This window comes from Solanum tuberosum, unplaced genomic scaffold (assembly GCF_000226075.1).
Source record: "Solanum tuberosum cultivar DM 1-3 516 R44 unplaced genomic scaffold, SolTub_3.0 scf00421, whole genome shotgun sequence".
Taxonomy (NCBI): Eukaryota; Viridiplantae; Streptophyta; class Magnoliopsida; order Solanales; family Solanaceae; genus Solanum; species Solanum tuberosum.
In genome coordinates this window covers 284,251-305,588 of record NW_006239343.1, presented here as the reverse complement: position 1 = coordinate 305,588, position 21,338 = coordinate 284,251, and the positions used below count along the sequence as shown (strand labels likewise).

The window sequence follows — 21,338 nt, the reverse complement described above, 5'->3', positions numbered from 1 at the left end:
ACTAAGGACATTATAATTGTCAGTCGGCTTCATTGATCATTGATCATATTCTTTGATTCAATAAATATTTTTTTTGTGATATTTTTTACTGATCTTCTGGCACTTTTAAGATATTTTTTCACCCTAAATCCTAATAAGTCAAACGACTTTATGATTCTTGTTCCCTAGATATTTGTGTCACGTATAAATCATGGTTTATAATCGCGGAATTAGTTATTAATATTTGCGTCACAATACACTATATATCAATATCACGCCACCTATGGATGTGGTCCTTCCCTTTTCGGATTTGATATCTACGAAATACTTTATGCACCTTTTTTTCTGATATTGATCGAGAAAAGTTAAAAATATAATGAAATATTAATTTTATGTGTGTAGCCTAATTTTTTAGCGAAGGAGATTCGGATAAGCTTATTCTACCCCTTTAACAATTTGTCCATGCTGTCACTTGACCATACATGTAGAGTTAGATATAGTTTGATGTAAGCATCATACATAAACAATTTTTTATAGTTTGATGTAATCATCGAAAAATAAATAATTCAAAAGCAAAGGAAGGATCATTCAAAAATTGTCCAAGTTAGGGCTACTAATTTTGAAATAGATTCCACTTGCTTTTTTCTTTAATTAGGTAAGTGGAACATCCTTGGATATTTTTCCATAATTAATTCACTAGTTTTTTTATAAAAAAAAATATTTGGTGTTTGCCTGTTTGATATTTGTATTAAAGTTTAGTTAAATTTAAATTCATTGATTAAAAGTAGAGAGATTTCATTTACTGTAACACGATACTTAATTCTCTAATTGAAACTAACTATAAGATTTTTCTCCCTGATAATAGGCTCATTTATTTTAGATTGGTCATGTGAAGGATATGTGTTGAAACAAATTCCTAAATTTCTTATTCTTGTTAAGTTTAAAAATAAAAATGCTAATTTTTTTTTCTCCATAAAAAAATATCGTAAGACTAATTAAATCCCTCCAAATTATATTATATATATATATCTCGAGGATTCATAATAAATTGACTATTAATCTTCATATTTGTTATCTTTATCGAAGTATAAGATCAACGATACTATATATAAATAAATTGATAGAGACAAGTTGTTGTAAAAAAATTTCCAAGTGTGACACTAGGCCAAATTTGTCCAAAAGAGTTGCCTAGAAATGCCTTCTTATCTTATTATCTGTCTGTCGAGTCAAGTCATGTCAAACTTCTGTTGTAAGAATTAATCACTCATAATTCGATATTTCAAAATCGAGTCTTGCTAATTAAGAATATATTTTTTTGTAGGACGAGTTTCCTCTTTAATTAAGTGGTTCATATGGATGCCACGAATTCAAATGAATATCAAATAAAATATTGAATGATTTAGATTTTTTTATATATCTTGTGCGTGATAAAGTGGTTCTGCGTATATCCCCCTTTTACTGGATCGTCCACGTGTTGGTACCAACTTGCATGCGTGTCGATTAATTATATTGCCTATTTTTCAGTTATCAAGCTCTAATTACATCATTATCATGTATTAATCACCACTTCTATTTATGCTAATGACGACCTCCACTTCTAATTTAATATTAACATATGCACTATTTATTTTTCCACTAACGACTAATTTTTTAATTTATTTTTTGTTGACAATATTTATATAGTAATTTCTGCTAAGGTTAACTCTTAGTTTTTATCAATTCATTTTTACTATAAATATAATTAATGTCCTTCTCAAATCCTAATAACACCCATTTTACGTTAAGTTAAAATGTTGAATTGACGAAATTAGGATTAAATTTTAAAAAGAATCTTGAAATATGATTTAAATATATTCATGAAATTATATCATAAAAAGAAATTAAAACTTTAAAATAAAATTGTGTCGAGAAAAGAGATGATGTCATTTTAAAATAAATATATTAAAAATAAAAAAAGTGACACATATTAGACAAAGAAAATATTTTTAAGTGAGCAGATTTATACATACTAGTAGGTGTGTGATTGTTGTAACATATTGTTCAATAGTTTAATCGAGGTACGAGTTAATTGACTCGAATATTATCATCCTAATTTAAAAAAAACTCTTAATTTGCTCTACTTCACGTGAGACTATTTTTTTATTAGTTTATTCCAAAGTAAAAAAGAAAAATATGTTCCTATATTTAAGAACTATTTAATTTGAAATGTCTTTATTTTATCTTTAATTGACATGCATTTATAATTACCACAAGAATCTCAAGACATATTTATAATTAATAAATTCAGATGTCTTTCATTCTTTCTAGTTAAACCACTGTAATTTTATCATTAATGACATGCATTTATAATTACCACAAAAATCTCAAGGCATGTTTACGATTAATAAATTCATGTTTATCATTTTTTCTTAAATCTTATAGTGTCCTATCCGATCAAAGTATGTCACACAATTTAATACTACAAAAACCTTCTACATAGAGCTATAATGGTCAAAATACATTTGAAGTGTTATGTTTTTCGAAATTTTTCTACTTAAATCATCATGTGCTCATTTTTTCTATATAAATCATCATCAACTGTTTAACAAAATACACCTCAATTATTAGTTATTTTCTTTTCCTACTTGAATATGTGTGATATTTCAAATAGGAAAAAGAAAATAATTGATAATTACATTAACGTGTGATTTGATAAATAGTTGATGAGTTTACATATAGAAAATGAACACCACATAGTACAAATAAAAATCTTTGCAAGAATATAATACTCCAGATACATTTTTTTACCATTAAATATATATTTCAAGTATATATATAATGGCATTACTGTAAATTCTGTGTTGCCTAATACCATATATAAGTAAGTGTGGGGGCTAAATTAACCAACTAAATTCCTTCTTGTTTATCATTTTCTCTCTTCCCAAAAAAAAATCCCAAAATTTAATCATAGTACGATTTGAATTTATTAATCTCGTACTACGTGCATAGTCTTGTTGGTACGTAAAATACTGAATTCAGGTCAACTCAAACATCAGTAGTTGTGATTTTTTATGGAGAGTACGGATTCATCAACCGGTACACGTCATCAACCTCAACTCCCACCGGGGTTTCGGTTCCACCCGACGGACGAAGAACTCGTCGTCCACTACCTCAAAAAACGAGTCGCCGGCGCTCCGATTTCGGTGGATATTATTGCTGAAATTGATCTTTATAAGTTTGATCCATGGGAACTCCCTGGTACTATTTTTCACTACTATATTTTCTTGCACTATAACTTATATATAGGGGGGGGAAATCGGAGTTAGCGATAGACAACTTCTATGTCTAAACTAAATTTTAAATATGCAATAGATTGGTGACGAATTTCGCTGCTAATTAATTTTTAGTGATACACTAATTTATTTATTTTTGTTTTCCTTTTTAATATTCATGGTTTTATCACAAAGTTTTTTATGACCAACTTCTAAAGATTTGAACTCGATCAAATTTTTTTTAGGATGGATGAACTTATGTTATGTATAGTGACAGTTTAAAATATTTTTTATATTTTCAAAAGATATCAACAAATAACATGTAAAAAGTGAATTTGCAAAAAAAAAAGAAGGTAGGTTACCTATTGTTGTAATAAGTAAAATTAATAGTGTGTGACTTTTTTTTTTCTAATCGTATATATAAATTCGATTCTAATTTTAAATCTGTTTAGTTTAAATTTTGAATCATATAAAGTTCATTTAATTTCTATTTTTTGAGTTTTTTTTGGAGGGTGCTTGAAAAGTAGTATTCACAAACATAAAGTAGTGGACCCATAGTTCCTTCTTTAAAAAAAAAAAAAAACTTAATTCATTAAGTTTAAATTCCGAATCCTCTTGTTGTCATTTATTTGATGCAGCTAAGGCAATATTTGGAGAGCAAGAATGGTACTTTTTTAGTCCAAGAGATAGGAAATATCCTAACGGGGCGAGGCCAAATCGGGCAGCAACATCGGGTTATTGGAAGGCTACCGGAACCGACAAGCCGATTTTTACCTCCGGTGGAACTCAAAAGGTCGGGGTAAAAAAGGCGCTCGTTTTTTACGGCGGTAAACCACCGAAAGGGGTAAAAACTAATTGGATCATGCATGAATACAGAGTAGTTGAAAATAAAACAAATAACAAGCCCCCGGGTTGTGATCATATTGTTGCCAACAAAAAAGGATCTTTGAGGGTAAGTCCTTAATTTTTCATTTTATTTATTGTATCGGAAATAAATTTTCTATCTCTCAAGATAAGGATAAGATTTACGTATACTCTAACTTTATTAGACCCCACGACCACACTGGGTATGATGTTGTTGTTGTTTACTTAATTCAAGTTTCAATTTTTTTGACAAAAGAGTTTAAGTTTTTTTTATATATATATATATATACGTGGTTATTATAATTAAGAATATTTTATACTATTAGTGTAATTTAACTGGTTATAGTAAGTTACCATTACTAGAAAACATGGAATTCTAATAGAGAGAAATGTGCTCGTCCTAGTTAAGATAAGACGCTTAAATTGGGACGGATGGAGTAGTATATTAGTAGTACTTTATTTTTCATGTTAGATGTTACTATATATGACGCTTGACGTAGAGAGTTATCATATCGATATTTTTACTATTAGTGTACAGAACATAAACTCGAATAAATTCAATGTTTCACTAGCTAGTTAATTAGTCTTACTTTTTTTTTTTTTGTATATTTTTCTTACACCATATATTTTTTATTTTTGCAGCTAGATGATTGGGTTTTATGTCGAATTTACAAGAAGAATAACACTCAAAGGTCAATAGATGATTTGAATGATATGTTGGGATCAATACCACAAAATGTACCAAATTCAATACTACAAGGAGTAAAACCTTCAAACTATGGTACAATATTGCTCGAAAATGAATCGAACATGTACGATGGAATTATGAATAATACGAACGATATGATCAACAACAATAATAGATCCATTCCACAATTCTCGTCAAAGAGATCGATGCATGGAGGTTTGTATTGGAATATCGACGAAACAACAACAACAACTGAAGGGAACCATTCTCCAAATACAAAAAGGTTCTTAGTTGAGAACAACAGGGACGATGGACTTAACATGAATAATATTGCGCGAATTACAAATCATGAACAAAGTAGCTCCATTGCCAATTTCCTGAGCCACTTTCCTCAAAATACTTCGATTCAACAAGAACAACAAGAACAACAAGTATTGGGATCTCTTAGTGATGGAGTTGTCTTTCGACAACCTTATAATCAAGTTACTGGCATGAATTGGTACTCTTAAAGATACAAAAAGGCAAATTTTACTTTGCCCCCCCGAAATCAACCAATCAGTCAATTATATAGATATATTATATATGGATTTCTTTATATTTTACTTTAGTTAGAATTAATACAGAATATCTTCTATTCAGACTATCACATCAACAAATGAAAGCAGTCACAACTATATTTTGTATATATGCCCTATTTCAACTCTCTTTTCAATGCTTTAAATGAGCTATTAGAAGACTTTTTGTAAAAGGAGAAAGATAGGAGTTATAGTAGTTTAGTTTCAGTTATTCGATTCGAATGTTTGCATCAGTAAAGTAAATTATGATCGACGCAACTATCATTTGTTAGATGATAATCTACAACTTTTTTTTGGTAGCTATGTGCTTGTGGAAGGTGACCTATATAACTTGATATGTTGTCTTGAAGAGTTATGATAACTAGCTATAAATGAGTTGATTAATTACACTAATTATTTATTTAAAAAATATTAATATATAATTTAAATCTTTATTGAGCTTCCAACACACTAGAAATAAAGCTTATACTAGTAAAATTAGGTTAGATAGTTAATTTTGATTTTGACATTTAGTTACCTTCTTTTTTCTTAATTAAAAGTATCGGATTTGATCAATATTTTTTGTAATTATTTTTGTTAAAAAATGTTTTACTCCTTTATATGAAAACTTCTCATTATGTATTTAGATTTAATTAGATGCCAACAAAAATACCGAATACCAAAACGAATAATAAAACAATTCAAAAAAATAGGGGAACTTATTAATCTTAGTTTTAAAAAAAGTTTTAGTTGATGGAGTATCATCATTTATTAGAGAAAATTACGTAGTGGATAACGTATATGATTCATTGATAGTTGTCTTCCACTAACTTGTTATGACGACACGACTTATATTTCATAGTTGACTTGACATAAAATTTAATAACGAATGAATTATTTTTTGTTGAAATTTATGGTATTTCTTTCAAATTTATGTTTGACGGATTATAGATAATTCCTTCAAAGCTATGGAGTTAGAAATCAATTTTTCTATGGGGTCAATTTATTTATGCACATGTAAATGAGATGGTCTACCAATTAAGCTATAGTACTCCAATTAAATAAAATTACATAAAACATAATTAAGGTATCGAAATATTAATTAATTAAGAATAAAACAAAAGTTGACAATAATAGTAGCTACTAATTAACCCCACAAATTGACTTTCTTTAATTTATTTGCTGACTTTAGGGACCATTAATTTATGTTGTCAACAAAGGGATTCACTTTCTTAAAATCACAAATTTATTTGTTTGTTTAATAGTATTCCTTACCAAGTAAACATTACAAAGCTACTTTGTATTAAGTATCTATATATGACACTTTAGCGATTCTCATTTATTTGAATTAGCGATTCTCCACATATATTTTCTTTATGGGCCTAGCAGTCCCAACAAATATTTTCTTTTTAAAGCCCAATGCTCTTTTGGGTTACTCTTTCAGTATCTTAAAATTAGTATCAAAATAACAAGACAATAATTTATAGCTTAATTTGGCTTTGCGCGCAAATTAAAGAAAAAATGTTCTCTATTAGGATTTTTATTTTATTTTCAAAATTCAAATTCGAGATAATATATTTTAACAGATATACTTACATCATTATTTACGTTATTTATATAAATATATAACATCTATATTGTATAACAATGTATAATAGATATATAGAAAATGTTCTCTATAAGGTTTAGGCATGTACATTAATTAGTGTATCATAATTAACTACCAATATGTCTATTTTGTGGGGAAGGGTGGAGCTAGAGCGAGGTTGTTAAAATGTTTAATAGAATTTTCTTCGATAAAAAATTATATGATAAAAATGGGAGCATAAAAAGCCATAAATAATTATATTTTGTTATATAAAATTTGTTAAATTTTCTTTAAATAAGGGAAGACAATAAGGCTTAAGGTTTATATGATAAACACAGACAATATCATGATTAGGGTTTAGAGAGAGTGGAGTATATGCAGATTCTATCTCTGTTTCAAAGGTGAAGAGGTTGTTCCCAATAGACCCTCAGCTCACGAAAAAACAAATCAAAGCAGATTGAAAAAGAATTGACAGAGTGGAGACACCATATCAAAATACTATAGCGAGCATGACAAAACAATTTAAGAAAAGGTGAAGTAACTACAACAGAATATTACAATAATCGAATTACAAGAAACAACAACTAGTAACAAAAATTAAAGGACAAAAAACTACAAAAATAATACTACGATAAAGTAGTATGTAAAGTAAAGTGATACAACACTCAACTTACTCAAAAAGTGGAAAAAGATTTATATTAAAAACCATATATTTCATAAGGTTTATAGTCACACTCACACTAATATTATAGCATATTTCGTTAAAGACTATAAATTTCAAAAATCTAAAAATATTCTTTTAATTTAATCAAACTATATCATATATGTTGAAACAGACAACATATAACATTATCACAAAGATAATGTATACTATAATTTACATAATTTTTTAAAATATAAGAAAAAAATCGATTGAAGCATGAGAATTATAAATTTAAATAGTACAGCAAAGCAATTCATTAATTAAATGCAAAATCTCCCAACTATATAAAATGGACTATATGGCATAGTCAGCACTTTTTATTGATTAATTAATGAAACACTTACTTCTAGATTTACATATACGTGGCAATTGTCGATATCTAATATAAAGTTCGATTAATTTTAATTTATGTTTTGAAAACTACATTTACAGGTAAAATGCTATCTACAAAATATAATATCAAATTGAAATTATTTCAAACAATGTCCACTTTTCTGTTTCTGTAATTGAAAAATAACTATTATCCTTAAGTTTCAAATTTTACAAATAAAGCTTTAAATAATGTTCTGAAATTCGATACTTTACGATATTAATTATTTTTTAAAGACATGATCGAAAAATGACCAGTGTGTTATTACTCCTACCTATATAATATCCAACAAACTTGGCCCAAAGAAGGAAAAAAAAACCCAATATATTTCTCTCTTCCATATAGTATATTTTTGTATGCAAAACTCCATTGATGGTTTGTTTTTGCTTTCTGGTGGATCAAAAGAGGATGGTGCGGCGGAGTAAGCCGGTGGCTGGCTCGTGTTCGCGGTGTGGACACGGTGCTAAAGTGGCTGAGATGTATACATCAACTAGGTTTTGTTATATTCCATTTTATACCAAGTCTTGGAAGGCAATTGTTTGTAGTTTTTGTGGTGTCATTCTCAAATACTACACATAAACTCATAACAATAGATGAAGGGTGATTAGTTATATTCCCTTTTTCTCAAGGCCGCGAAGGTGAACTAGATCGATGAAGGATGATTAATTGAACACCTTCTGCTAGAAAAGAAGTTAGTGTATATCATGTATATAGGTAAATTATTAGTCATTGGTAGAGTTTGTGAGTTATATATATCCAATAGGATAGCTAAGTTGAATATAACGTGAAGTCATATCAATTTATCATGATTTGCATGCTAATATTTAGAAATGTATTTTTCCTCTTTTTTGTTTGTACCTTTGAAATCATGACGATCCGCTATGATTTTTTGAGTAATATGATAAGATATGAGCTATAGCGTAAAGTCAAACCGATTTATCATGACTTGCAATGTTACCGTTGCTAATTTGTGTCGCTTTATCATATTTGTCATTAAGGATATTTTAGTCTGAAATTTGTTCATTAACCTAAAAGATTCGTTTTCACACAAATTCAAAATTTAGAGACGATTTTAAAAAAAGGGCCTAAAGTATCTCTTTTGTGCAAATCACCCGCTAGTTTTGGGGGTTGAGTTATCAGAACCAGAGATATTCAAATTCTTGATTTATCTAATGTTGAGCCATCATATTATGTTGTTCACGTTCCACATTTTATTTTAAATGCATTAATTCCACAATATGATATCTATATTTTAAATTCCTATCTTAATATTTGACTTGTATTTGTTTTCTAGATCAATTAATTTACATGATGTTTGAATATTTTTTTAAACATTCTTCACTATTTAAAATAAAGAACACGATTTTATAATATTTTACTAGTTTTTTTGAATGACAACTTTAAATTTGAAAATGTAATAAAAGACGAGCAATTTGACAGATGAAATAGTTATTTTTGCAAAAAAAAAAAATCCTCCTAAAAATATAGAAATATATGAAGAGGAAGGCAAATGGGGACCCAACATTGTTGGTGGCCATGTGCATTTGTATAGAGGAAATGGACAAAAAAATTCATTCAAGTTACCAAATTCCTTACGTTTCCCTTTTTTACGATGTAAAGGGCGTTTAAATTAGCACATTAAAAGTAATTGATAATATCATATATTGAAAAGTATTTTTAAATATTCGAATATGATTTCTTATGGAGAATAGTAGAAAAAAAGTTGAATATAGACAAGAGAACTCATTGAGTAGCCAAATTTCTAACGATTCCTTTTTTTTGCGATGTAAATTTCATTTAGAGTAATTGATTAAAAATAATGAATAGATATTGAGTATTGAAAAAAAATATTTTTTAAAGTGTTAGAGACTAATTTTATCATATGTAATTGTGTAGCGGATAATAGAAAAAAATAATTTGAATTCTAGATTCAAATTGAAAAGAAAATGCAAAAAAAAAAAACAAACTCATTAAGTCATCAAATTCCTAATGGCTACTTTTTGGTGAGTAAAGCTTATCTAGATTAGTTGATTAAAAATAACGAATATATATTTAATATTGAAAAGTATTTTCAAGTTTTAATGATATTTTTTTAGTGTTGAAAAATATTTCTAAATATTAAAACTAATTTTATCATGTACATTTATGTAGCAAATAGTAGAAAAACAGTGAGTAGAATTCTATACTCAAATTGAAGATAAAGGATTTATTAAGTCGCCAAATTCCTAATGGCCCCTTTTGGTGACCCAAATCTCATCTACATTAGCTAATTTAAAATAATTGATAAACCTGAAGTATTAAAAAATAATTCTAAAATATCAAAATTAATTTTATAAATAAATAATACTAATATATTTAAATAAAAATATTGGGGAAAAACACTAGTATATTTAAATAAAAAGGCGTTATAAATATTTATTTTTTGTTAAATTGAGAGAATTGCAGTTAAATATATTTAAGTTTAAGTTTGAGTTTTGAAAATAAAAACACATAATGAACTATGATGGGATGATTGAAGTCACGAGTTTGACTGTATGAAAAAATTTTCTTATTGAAATGAGTCCTACAATACAATTTATATAAAAGCCGCGTAGAATTGGGTCCCAACAAGGCCTAATTATACAAATAGGCTACTGTATGTTTTGGTTAATTTTCATGCAAAGCCTAATTATACTATGATTACATCAATTTAATGATCATTTGGAGAACTTTAATGGCAAATTCTACTTAATTAAACTGGCAATGCTGCTTGAAAACAGCTGTTTCAAATTGAGCATGGAAGTGGGGTTTGGAAATTCATTCTTGTGGTCCCTTTTTGCCCTTTTTGCTATCTACAGCCTGTTAAGAGCTAGCTGTGGAGTAGCCACTGAAAAAGCTCTTGTTGTGATTGTGTTTAGAATTGGGTATTTCTTGTTTCTTTCTTCCTTTTGGTTCACACCCATGTCAAAAGATTCAATGTTTCATATCATAATGGAATTGCACTAAAAAGTTCTTGTTGATTGTGTTTGAATTTGGGTCTTTCTTGTTTCTGCCTTTTGGTTCACACCCATGTCAAAAGATCCAATTTTTCAAGGGCAAGTTGTACTAGATAGCTCTTCTTGACTGTGTTTTTATGGTGGATTTGCACTAAATAGCTCTTCTTGATTGTGTTTTTATTGTGGCATTGAGGTAACCTGACTTGGGTCTTGTTGTTTCTTCCTTCTGGTTCACACCCTTTTCAAAAGATCCAATTTTTCATGGTGGAGTTGCACTAAAAAGCTGTTCTTGATTGTGTTTTCATGGTGGCATTGAGGTAACCTGACTTGGGACTTGTTTCTTTCTTCTTTTTGGTTCATACCCTTTTCAAAAGATTCAATTTTTCATAGTGTAGTTGCACTAAAAAGCTGTTCTTGATTGTGTTTTCATGGTGGCATTGAGGTAACCTGACTTGGGACTTGTTTCTTTCTTCTTTTTGGTTCATACCCTTTTCAAAAGATTCAATTTTTCATAGTGTAGTTGCACTAAAAAGCTGTTCTTGATTGTGTTTTCATGGTGGCATTGAGGTAACTTGAATTGGGTCCTCTTATTTCTTCCTTTTGGTTCACATCCTTTTCAAAATATTCAATTTTTCATAGTGGAGTTGCACTAAACAGCTCTTCTTGACTGTGTTTTTATGGTGGATTTGCACTAAAAAGCTCTTCTTGATTGTGTTTTTATGGTGGCATTGAGGTAATCTGAATTGGATTTTGTTTCTTTCTTCCTTTTGGTTCACACCCTTTTCAAAAGATTCAATTTTTCATAGTGTAGTTGCACTAAAAAGCTGTTCTTGATTGTGTTTTCATGGTGGCATTGAGGTAACCTGACTTGGGACTTGTTTCTTTCTTCTTTTTGGTTCATACCCTTTTCAAAAGATTCAATTTTTCATTGTGGAGTTGCACTAAAAAAATCTATTTGACTGTATTTTCATGGTGGCATTGAGGTAACCTTTCTTCTGGTGCACAGCTCGGAACTCGGTGGATAATTGGCACACCCCTTGACTCTTCTCCACTTAAATACCAGGCTTTTTGTTACGTCCGCCTAACTCACACATCAGGCATAGGCATTGCACTCTTACCACTGAACCAAAGCCTCTAGGAGCATTTCCAATCTGGAGTCTAGAGGAAAGTTGTTAGCTCAGATCTTGTCTAAAACTATTTTTTTGTTCTTTTGGTGTTAATCATAGTTTATTGGTAGTTTCCTGTGATTTTTCAGTTAAGTTTTTTTTTCTGTATCAAGATTGCTCTAGATAGTTGAGAAAGATCTATAATACTACAGTGTAGGTTCTTAGTATCATCTGGGAAATCAGACTTAGCTTATTCAGCTACTTTGATATCGAGATTGAGGCATAGTTATTGTTGTTGTTGTTGTAACTGGAGGGGTCGTCTGAAAGAAGACAAAAAGTTGTCTTAAGAGTTTTAATTTTTGTGGAGAATTGGAGTCCAGTATTTAGCAATAGGCTCTTTAGGACGATGGACTTGAGAACAATGTCATGGATGCCTTTGGTTCTAGCAGTAGTTGTGTCCATCTTTTTGATTCAGGACTCGAATGCTGCCTTCATTCCTGCTGATAACTACTTGCTCGCGTGTGGATCATCACAAAATGTGACGTATATCGGCCAGACATATGTTCCTGATTCGCTCCACTCTTCAGCTGCTTTAGAAAATAAGGAAAATTCTATTGCTGCAACATCCAATTCTAGTGCTCCGTTTTCGATCTATCAGTCGGCCAGAATTTTCCATACTACGGCGTTTTACAAGTTTGATATTAAGCAAGAAGGCCACCATTGGATCCGTCTGTATTTCTACCCTCTTCCGGGGCACAACTTAACGTCTGCCTCAATGACAGTGGTCACAGAAAATTTTGTTCTGTTGAACAATTTCAGTTTCAAGAGCTATAATGGATCATACCTTTTTAAGGAATACGCGATCAATGTCAATTCAGATAGTTTGATTCTTGCTTTGATCCCTTCAAACAACTCCGTTGCATTTATCAGTGCCATTGAAGTTGTATCAGTACCTGATGAGTTGATCCCTGATCAAGCAGTGGCTGTATCTCCCGTAGCACCTTTCAGTGGCCTTTCTGGACTAGCCCTCGAAACTGTTTATCGTCTAAACATGGGTGGTCCTCATCTCACTGCTCTGAATGACACCTTGGGAAGAACGTGGGAGAATGATGTGAAGTACCTTCACGTCAACAGCTCTGCGGTGAGTGTTTCAGTTAGCCCTTCAAGCATAAAGTATCCGGCTACTATGACTCCTGAAATAGCACCAAATTGGGTTTACGCTACTGCTGAAACTATGGGAGATGCAAATGTACCTAATGTGAATTTCAATATCACTTGGGTGTTCCCTGTTGATCCGAACTTCATGTACTTCATCCGAGTACATTTTTGTGATATTGTGAGCGAATCTTTGAATAGTCTTCTGTTCAACCTATATGTTAATAATGATGCTGCTCTACTGGACCTAGACTTGTCAAACTTAGCTGGAAATTTGGATGTACCGTTATACAAGGATTTCGTCTCCAACTCCTCAGTAAACTCAAGTATTCTGACAGTGAGTGTTGGTCCAGATACGAGTGCGGATTGGATAAATGCAATTATGAATGGACTGGAAATCATGAAGATTAGCAATGAAGCTAGAAGCTTGAGTGGGGTTCAATCTGTTGAGACTCTCTTTGTGTTGCCTCACAAAAAGAAAAAGATAGGTATCATTCTTGGTTCTGCCTTAGGAGCATCTGCTGTTTTGGCGCTTATTGCGTTGTGTTGTTGCTTTTTTATAGCTCGAAGATCAAAGACTTCCAACCAAGGACACTCATGGATTCCGTCCTTGTATGGGAACTCTTTAACTTTGACGAAAACAACAGTTTCTCGGGGAACAGCAAGCTGCATCTCCTTGGCTTCACCGAATGTTGGACGATTCTTTAGTTTCCAAGAAATAATGGATGCAACTAACAAATTCGACGAGAACTTGCTTCTTGGTGTTGGTGGTTTCGGTAGGGTCTATAAAGGAACAATGGAAGATGGAACTAAACTTGCTGTCAAAAGAGGAAACACAGGATCTGAACAAGGTCTAGCTGAATTTCAAACTGAGATTGAAATGTTGTCCAAACTTCGCCACCGTCACCTCGTGTCTTTGATTGGTTATTGCGATGAGAGGTCGGAAATGATTCTTGTTTATGAATACATGGCAAATGGTCCTCTCAGAAGTCATCTTTATGGAACAGATCTCCCACCTCTCTCATGGAAGCAGCGTCTTGAGATTTGTATCGGTGCTGCAAGGGGCCTGCATTACCTTCATACAGGTGCAACTCAGAGCATCATTCACCGCGATGTCAAAACCACCAACATACTTTTGGATGATAACTTTGTGGCTAAAGTTGCTGACTTTGGTCTTTCCAAAGCCGGACCAGCTCTTGATCAAACACATGTAAGTACTGCCGTTAAGGGTAGCTTTGGGTACCTTGATCCTGAATACTTCCGGAGGCAGCAGCTGACAGAGAAATCAGATGTCTACTCATTTGGTGTTGTCCTAATGGAAGTTCTCTGCACCAGACCAGCATTGAATCCGGTCCTTCCTCGTGAGCAAGTTAATATAGCCGAGTGGGCTATGATTTGGCAAAAGAAAGGCATGTTGGATCGGATAATGGACCAGAATCTCAAGGGGCAAGTTAACCCAGCCTCCCTGAAAAAGTTCGGTGAGACAGCTGAAAAGTGTTTGGCTGAGTACGGAGTTGATAGACCTTCAATGGGAGATGTGTTATGGAATCTAGAATACGCTCTTCAGCTTGAAGAAGCCTCATCAGCCTTGACAGAGCCTGATGATAACAGTACAAACCATATCCCTGGCATACCATTAACACCAGTTGAACCATTCGACAACAGTGTTAGCAATATCCAAGGTATAGTTAACTCAGGAACAGATGATGATGCAGGGGATGCTGCTACTAGTTCCGTTTTCTCTCAGCTGGTAAATCCGCGGGGAAGATGAGAAGAGATACTCCCTCATATACGTGCTTGAGTATAGTATTGAATCAAATTTTCCCTACTAAAATGTTTGAGTGTGTATTGTATATGATTGATGTACCTAGCACATACGATGAAATTCATCGTTCAAATACTGCAAGTTGTAGTATTATTTCCATTGTTAGGTGATACATTGCCCTCTTTATCTGATAGATAGTCATGAATATGTATTTGTAAAAGCACTATAATTGTATCCATTCATAGATAATAAATATTAAGCATATGTTGCCATCTCTTCTGATTGTTACTCCCTTCATTTCAATTTATTTGTCTGATTTTACCTTGACACGGATTCCTAAGAAAGTAAAGAAGACTTTTGAATCCTGTGGTCTTGAATTAAAGACATGTAAAAGTTGTCAAAAAAAGAAAGAGACATTCCTTTTAAACAGACAAATATGGAAAGTACGACAAACAAATTGACACGGAGGAAGTATCATACAAATTTATATTGGAAATTTTCTTTCTACTTCATCTTGATTGAGTTCTATGAAAACGGTCATGAAATTGTTCAAAATATCATTGCATTTCTTTCAGTTCTTAATAACTTGAGGTCGCTATTCTGGTTGAAGCTTCCATCAAATTTAAATCATGAATCTACCTCTATTTTTTTTAGAGTGACGAGAAAATTGGCACGCCTATTAAGGTAGCTCCACTATCGACAATGAAAACATTGCCGGAAACATATTCTGAAGCAGCATGGATTAAGTACCTCACGAGTGATGTTAAAGCCGGATCTGTCGTTCCAATAGTTCTCAGAGGAGTGGTCCTAGAAATAACACCATGGAACCATTTCTGTTGAATAAGGCTCTCTGTCATCTCAGATTTGAAAATTCCTGGTGCTATTGAGTTTACTCTTATCTTGTGTACTCCTAGTTCAAGGGCCATCATCTGCTATCATTCAAATACAGTCAGACTTCTCTATAACAATCCAAGTTAAGTATTAAGACAAACGATGTAGTATCAAGACAAGTATTTGGACAAATTTGCAACACTAGCTAGTGTGTACCTCAGTGAGCCTGTCAAGAGCCATCTTTGAAGAAGCGTAAGCAAGACCTCCGGGTACTAGTACCCGATTCAGACCAGCGATTGAAGACACATTAATAATAGATCCTCCGCCCTGTTTAGCATCGATCATGTGTCTACAAACAAATTTTGACACCAACCATGCTCCTCTGAGATTCGTCGTAAAAGTATGTTCCCACTCCTCCTCTGACAATTCTAGAGAAGAACTTACACTACCTATACATATGATCAACAACAACCAAAAAAGTTCTATTACAATCAAACCTCTCTGTAAAGACATAGTTTGTCTAGATATGTTTTGGATGTTATAGAGAAATACTATTGTAGAAAACAAATAATATAACATAACATGAAAATCAATTCCAAAGAAAACTCGATTGTTATAAAGAGGTATGAGTGACCAAAGGCGAATCTACAATCCATTGGGTCTGAGATTATATGTAGGTGTTTGGTTGAAAGGTAAGGATAGATTGAAAGATGATTGAATAGTACTCAAACCTCTAACCCCAGCATTGTTAACCAAGGCATCAATACGTCCAAAGGCATCCCAAGCTATTTGCACAGCGGCCTCAATGTTACCACCATTGGCAGTAACGTCTAGCTCAACCGCGATTGCATTTAGGGACGGACCTTCCGATTTACTACTACTGTTAATGTGGTTGCAGAGAGATTTCAGCTTGTCTACACGACGAGCTGAAACAATGATCCTGCAACCCACTTTTGCCAAGTTGATACTCAACTCTCTCCCGATTCCTGACGATGCACCCGTCACCATCACAACTTTTCTGTTCAGCCCGTCTTGCCACAGTGTCATTTTATTTCTGTTCAAATAGTCATGCAGTAATAGCTGTCTTATATAAGCAGAGAGCCTTTATGTTTATCTTTTGGTGCACATTCGAACAGCACGAATTGTAACTATTCAAAATACAGTCTTTACTTTTTCTTTTAATCGAGAAATCCGTATGTAACCCGCCCTTTTGATCAATCACAACCTTCTAAACTCGGTGAATAATTCTATACTTTTTAAGTGTGTGGACAAAAAAATTTCACACTAACTTAGGGCATCTCCAACCCTACACTTTATTTTACTTTCCAAATATAGAGTTCTTTATTTTTTCAAACAATCAACTCCAACCCAATTCTCTATTTTACTCTCTAAAACAGAATTTTTTTCTCTCTTCTTCATATTATATTTTAATTTTAATTTCATTCTTATTTTCTTATTTCATACTATAAATCTTTTATTTCATTTTCTCAATATTACTTTATATAATTTTCATATGATATAAATTTTTTATTTTTTTTTTAATATAAAATTATATTTTATTTTAAATTTTAAATAACATAAATTGCAAGAAAATATTATATAATATACAAATTAATGGACAAATTCAAATAAAAGTGAAATACAATTACATAAACACTCAGTTTTTGAAATTACTACGTTGCTCCCATAAATGCTCTATTAATGCATTACGGAGTTCAACCGCGATTGCATTTAGGGCCGGACCTTCTGATTTACTACTACTGTTAATGTGGTTGCAGAGAGATTTCAGCTTGTCTACACGACGAGCTGAAACAATGATCCTGCAACCCACTTTTGCCAAGTTGATACTCAACTCTCTCCCGATACCTGACGACGCCCCCGTCACCATCACAACTTTTCCGTTCAGCCCGTTTTGCCACAGCGCCATTTTATTTCTTTTCAAATAGTCATGCAGTAATAACTGTCTTATATAAGCAGAGAGCCTTATGTTTATCTTTTGGTGCACATTCGAACAGCACGGATTTTAACTATTCAAATGCAAAAAATTTACTTATTAAGTAAGTGTGTGGACCAAAAATTTTCACACTAACTTAGGTAGATAGGAAGTCTAGTGTTTTTTGTCTATGAGTGTAAGTTTGGTATTCAAAACACATAAAAAGCATGTTTGATTGATCAATCCATAAGTCAAGAAACATTGGGTCCAGCATATTGCATTCAACAATTATTTTATGTACTATACAACTAGATTGGCTTGAAAGCCAAAAAGAAAAAAGAAAAAAAAGAGTTACAACAGCAGTAAGATTTCCTGTTTTTTACAGCCGAGAGCGAATGAAAACCTTTTTTCTTTTAGATTTTGAAGGTGTCGAACTCTTGATAGGCTCATCAGAGAACTCAAATGAATCCAACCCCGTAATGCATTTAGTTGATACCTCATTTTGCTGCTTCGTGTTATTCATGTCATCCTGAAGTTTCTCCATCTTTGCTTGCATCTCCTCCATTACAGCAGTAACATCTTGTTTCTCAACTCTACTGGAAGGATGTGACGGTGATTGGTCCTTTAATCCCTCCTTCGTAATTTTACTTCCACCTGCATAAACGATTAAACATGTGAAAATCCATTTGGTTAATTAAATGTTTGATGGCAATATTAGTGATATCTATCAATCGTCATAAGATGTGTAATCCTAGCAGAGAGTGTTCTTGAGTCACGACTCAAGACCATCAAAGAGAACATAATATTAAGCATAACTAACTTCAAAGGGGTCATCAATGAGCTGTTTGTATTACCTTAATCCAAACATGTCATGTTAACAAGAGAAATAGGAGTGACTATTTGTCTGTCTCCCACACATCCTGCAACGTACTTGACATTATCTTACCGCTCAGGAAAATGCTCCACATGTTTTATTATGCATGCTGTAGAGAGCTAAAATACTACTTTTTCATATTATTCCTTTTTTTTTCTTTCTGTTAACCTTTATCTTGTGAGTACACAAGACATATCAACTTATTAAAAGATGATTTTAGGACTCACAAAAGTTGATTCTATTGTCAACAAGAACGAGGAAACTAAAAGAGCAAAGCACAGGTGTGTGAACTGTGAAGTCGAGAAAATCTTACTGCATCAAATGCAAGTTTACCTACTACTATTTTCATCAGCGCAATAAAGGCCATGCTCCATCTACAGTTCATCAAGAAGATAGTACATCGCCAAAATGGAGCTGTCAATGCCAATCACTCAAATTCTAAAGTTCTATATAATACAAATGGCCTTGCAAGGGTCACTACCAACTCCCCCTCCTTCCTCATAAAAGGGAGAGCACGTGAAGCTTATGAACATTGGAACAGTATTGCAGTGGTCCAGCGTAAAAACAGTACACTAATAACTATATAGACACTGCACCACCAGAAGCCAATCCAATTTCAAGGTCTACCTTACCAAGGCTTACCACATTGCAGTGAGAACAAAAGAACAGGCTAAGTTAGTAATTGGTCTTAGATGCATCTCACATACAGCATTTCGCAGAAGAAATTGCTTTCACTAAGAGGCTGATTAAGTCAGCGGGAGTGAATTACTAGTATACAACCCAACCTCCTCCTTTGCACCAATGCATGCGAACCTAGTTTTCAGTAGAAATATTTTAAAAAGTCTCCACACCGTATATACATAATTCACTCCAAAGGCAGAACCAAAGCTAAAATATACTAATACCACAGCTACCACGGTACAATAGCTTGTACAATATTACTCTCTCCGTTCCAATTTACATGACACAATTTGGATCGCAGTGTTGTGAAAGGCGATCGCCTCGTCGCCAATGGCGAAAGGCGATCGCCTCGTCGCCAATGGCGAGAGGCGAGGCAACCCTTCATCGCCTTTTAGCTTTGTGGCGAGGTGATCTTTAAAAGGCGACACCATGGCGACAAAAGCCGAGAGGCGAGAGGCAAGAAAATCGAGAAAGGCACCGCCTTTTGTATTTTCTTAAAAAGAGGCGACCAATTTAGGGTTTTAAAAGTGAAAAGGTAATTTTAGAGTTTACGACTAGACTTCTCCGGCGACCAGCCAAACTTTTCTGGCTACTCCAAAGTCCAACCAATATATATTTCTTCTTTTCTTCTATAAATATCTTCTTCCTCAGTTTCTTTTTCCTTCTTCTTCGGACTTCAGAGTCACTTCTACCTCTGTTTTGACTTTTGTTTTGTTTTTTTCTCATTCAAGTTCTAGACTCTTAGCATGTACTATCTATTTTCAGTTTTTCAATTAAAATATTTGCTAATATGTTATTGCTATTGAAATTTTGAGTATTTACATATGCAATTAAATATTTTATTTTTTTGGTATTAATTGGTGCCGCACTTCAAAAAGGCGAGTGAGGCGCTCGCCTCTCCTTGTGGCGAGGCAGACCCTTGTCGCCTTCCGCCGTCTAAAACACTGTTGGATCGAGACAGATTTTATGAAAGAAATGAAAGTTTTGAAACTTGTGGTCTTAGGCATTTCATTTGTATTTGCTTGGCTATATAAACTTTAGAAACTTGTGGCTTTAAACATGCCATGACATTTGCAAAGAAGAAGAAATTCCTTATATTTTCCTAATTTCACGAAAGGAAGAATCAAGGGAGAAAAGGAAAGTAGTTTATTAGCAGTGTATCCAGTGAACGTGACGGATCAAGGATTTTCACTTATATATTATTTCTCAAGGGTGTTCGACCCTCCCTTCTTCTTTTTGGACCAAACTAAAAAGGAAAGCCGGACCCTCACATTGCATCATATGCTGAAGCAGCTAAAAGCTTAGGAGTTTGATTCAATGCTACCAATTCAGAAATACAGCTGATTCCGCATAAAGTACAGTTTAACCTCATCAATATACTCAACGAAAACAAAGTAATTCCAACATCAAAATTCAGAAATAAATCGAGCAAGCAATTAACTTTAGCTGTATCTGGAATAAACAACGTAGAATTCACAACTCCTAAAGCTAATACTGCGCATAAGAGAAAAGAAGAAATTCTGACCGGCAACGGTTTTGAGAGATTCGTCTACCGCAGAGACAAGAGCAAATTTGCTGAGCTTCGAGAGAATCCGACCGATCTTTTCCCGGCCGTCAGGGTAAAAAACATACTCATCGGTTCTCTGAGAGCCTTCATTCTTGACCGGACTACCGATTTTGGAAACGGCCGGTGTAATACCGGAGGCACCGTACCGAACTTCTACGGCGTATGCGTTTGACGCTTTCTTCTGAATTCTCCGGTTCCAAAGTTTGCCGGCGGCTGCTCGGAGTTCGTCTAAAATGCCCATTACTCGTTCTAATTTAAGAGAAATTGCTGATTTTCTGCTTCTATATCGTTTTATATTTATTGTGTTGCTCCCAAATTACGTCCCCAGTCGATGCCGTTTTAAGTTATACATAGAAATTTTTTATTATTGTATTATTAAACTCTTTTCGATTCTTCGTTCACATTGGATAGTCATTGAAATCTGATTATATTTGAATAAGATTTATTTAAAAAA

At 32.9% G+C, this 21,338-nt stretch overlaps 5 protein-coding genes across 6 annotated transcripts; 3 read left to right on the top strand and 2 right to left on the bottom strand.

Annotated features, from left to right (window-relative positions):
* The first annotated feature begins 2,865 nt into the window (after window positions 1-2,865).
* On the top strand, window positions 2,866-5,615 carry LOC102593641 (NAC transcription factor 56). Its single transcript, XM_006362885.2, has 3 exons — window positions 2,866-3,216; window positions 3,869-4,182; window positions 4,737-5,615. Exons 1-3 carry the CDS (start codon window positions 3,030-3,032, stop codon window positions 5,289-5,291), a joined length of 1,056 nt encoding a protein of 351 aa, XP_006362947.1. The 5' UTR covers window positions 2,866-3,029; the 3' UTR covers window positions 5,292-5,615.
* Window positions 5,616-8,256: 2,641 nt separating this feature from the next.
* On the top strand, window positions 8,257-8,922 carry LOC102602795 (uncharacterized). Its single transcript, XM_015303219.1, has one exon. The coding sequence runs from the start codon at window positions 8,370-8,372 to the stop codon at window positions 8,574-8,576; it is 207 nt and encodes a 68-aa protein (XP_015158705.1). The 5' UTR covers window positions 8,257-8,369; the 3' UTR covers window positions 8,577-8,922.
* A 1,784-nt stretch (window positions 8,923-10,706) lies between these two features.
* Window positions 10,707-15,280, top strand: LOC102593317 (receptor-like protein kinase THESEUS 1). Its single transcript, XM_006362884.2, has 2 exons — window positions 10,707-11,539; window positions 11,831-15,280. Exon 2 carries the CDS (start codon window positions 12,485-12,487, stop codon window positions 15,002-15,004), a length of 2,520 nt encoding a protein of 839 aa, XP_006362946.1. The 5' UTR covers window positions 10,707-11,539; window positions 11,831-12,484; the 3' UTR covers window positions 15,005-15,280.
* A 153-nt stretch (window positions 15,281-15,433) lies between these two features.
* Window positions 15,434-16,879, bottom strand: LOC102592532 (3-oxoacyl-[acyl-carrier-protein] reductase FabG-like). Of its 2 annotated transcripts, none has more exons than XM_006362881.1 (3): window positions 16,561-16,879; window positions 16,046-16,278; window positions 15,434-15,930 (listed from the first exon to the last, which is right to left on the bottom strand). In XM_006362881.1, exons 1-3 carry the CDS (start codon window positions 16,874-16,876, stop codon window positions 15,649-15,651), a joined length of 831 nt encoding a protein of 276 aa, XP_006362943.1. In that variant the 5' UTR covers window positions 16,877-16,879; the 3' UTR covers window positions 15,434-15,648. The 2 variants fall into 2 exon arrangements, with proteins under 2 accessions (XP_006362943.1, XP_006362944.1); XM_006362882.1 differs by having other exon boundaries at window positions 15,434-15,927.
* Window positions 16,880-17,974: 1,095 nt separating this feature from the next.
* LOC102592194 (uncharacterized) lies at window positions 17,975-21,204 on the bottom strand. The gene is made up of 2 exons (XM_006362880.2): window positions 20,843-21,204; window positions 17,975-18,416 (listed from the first exon to the last, which is right to left on the bottom strand). The coding sequence occupies exons 1-2, from the start codon at window positions 21,123-21,125 to the stop codon at window positions 18,142-18,144; spliced, it is 558 nt and encodes a 185-aa protein (XP_006362942.1). The 5' UTR covers window positions 21,126-21,204; the 3' UTR covers window positions 17,975-18,141.
* Between the last annotated feature and the right edge of the window lie 134 nt (window positions 21,205-21,338).

Coding starts and splice junctions, on each gene's coding strand:
- LOC102593641 (XM_006362885.2), top strand. CDS start 3,030: ATGGAGAGTACGGATTCATCAACCGGTACACGTCATCAACCTCAACTC. Junction 3,217..3,868: donor TGATCCATGGGAACTCCCTG/GTACTATTTTTC, acceptor TATTTGATGCAG/CTAAGGCAATATTTGGAGAG. Junction 4,183..4,736: donor ACAAAAAAGGATCTTTGAGG/GTAAGTCCTTAA, acceptor TTATTTTTGCAG/CTAGATGATTGGGTTTTATG.
- LOC102592194 (XM_006362880.2), bottom strand. CDS start 21,125: ATGGGCATTTTAGACGAACTCCGAGCAGCCGCCGGCAAACTTTGGAAC. Junction 18,417..20,842: donor ATCTCTCAAAACCGTTGCCG/GTCAGAATTTCT, acceptor TCGTTTATGCAG/GTGGAAGTAAAATTACGAAG.
- LOC102593317 (XM_006362884.2), top strand. CDS start 12,485: ATGGACTTGAGAACAATGTCATGGATGCCTTTGGTTCTAGCAGTAGTT.
- LOC102592532 (XM_006362881.1), bottom strand. CDS start 16,876: ATGACACTGTGGCAAGACGGGCTGAACAGAAAAGTTGTGATGGTGACG. Junction 16,279..16,560: donor TAACAATGCTGGGGTTAGAG/GTTTGAGTACTA, acceptor TCATATGTATAG/GTAGTGTAAGTTCTTCTCTA. Junction 15,931..16,045: donor CTCTTGACAGGCTCACTGAG/GTACACACTAGC, acceptor TTTGAATGATAG/CAGATGATGGCCCTTGAACT.
- LOC102602795 (XM_015303219.1), top strand. CDS start 8,370: ATGGTTTGTTTTTGCTTTCTGGTGGATCAAAAGAGGATGGTGCGGCGG.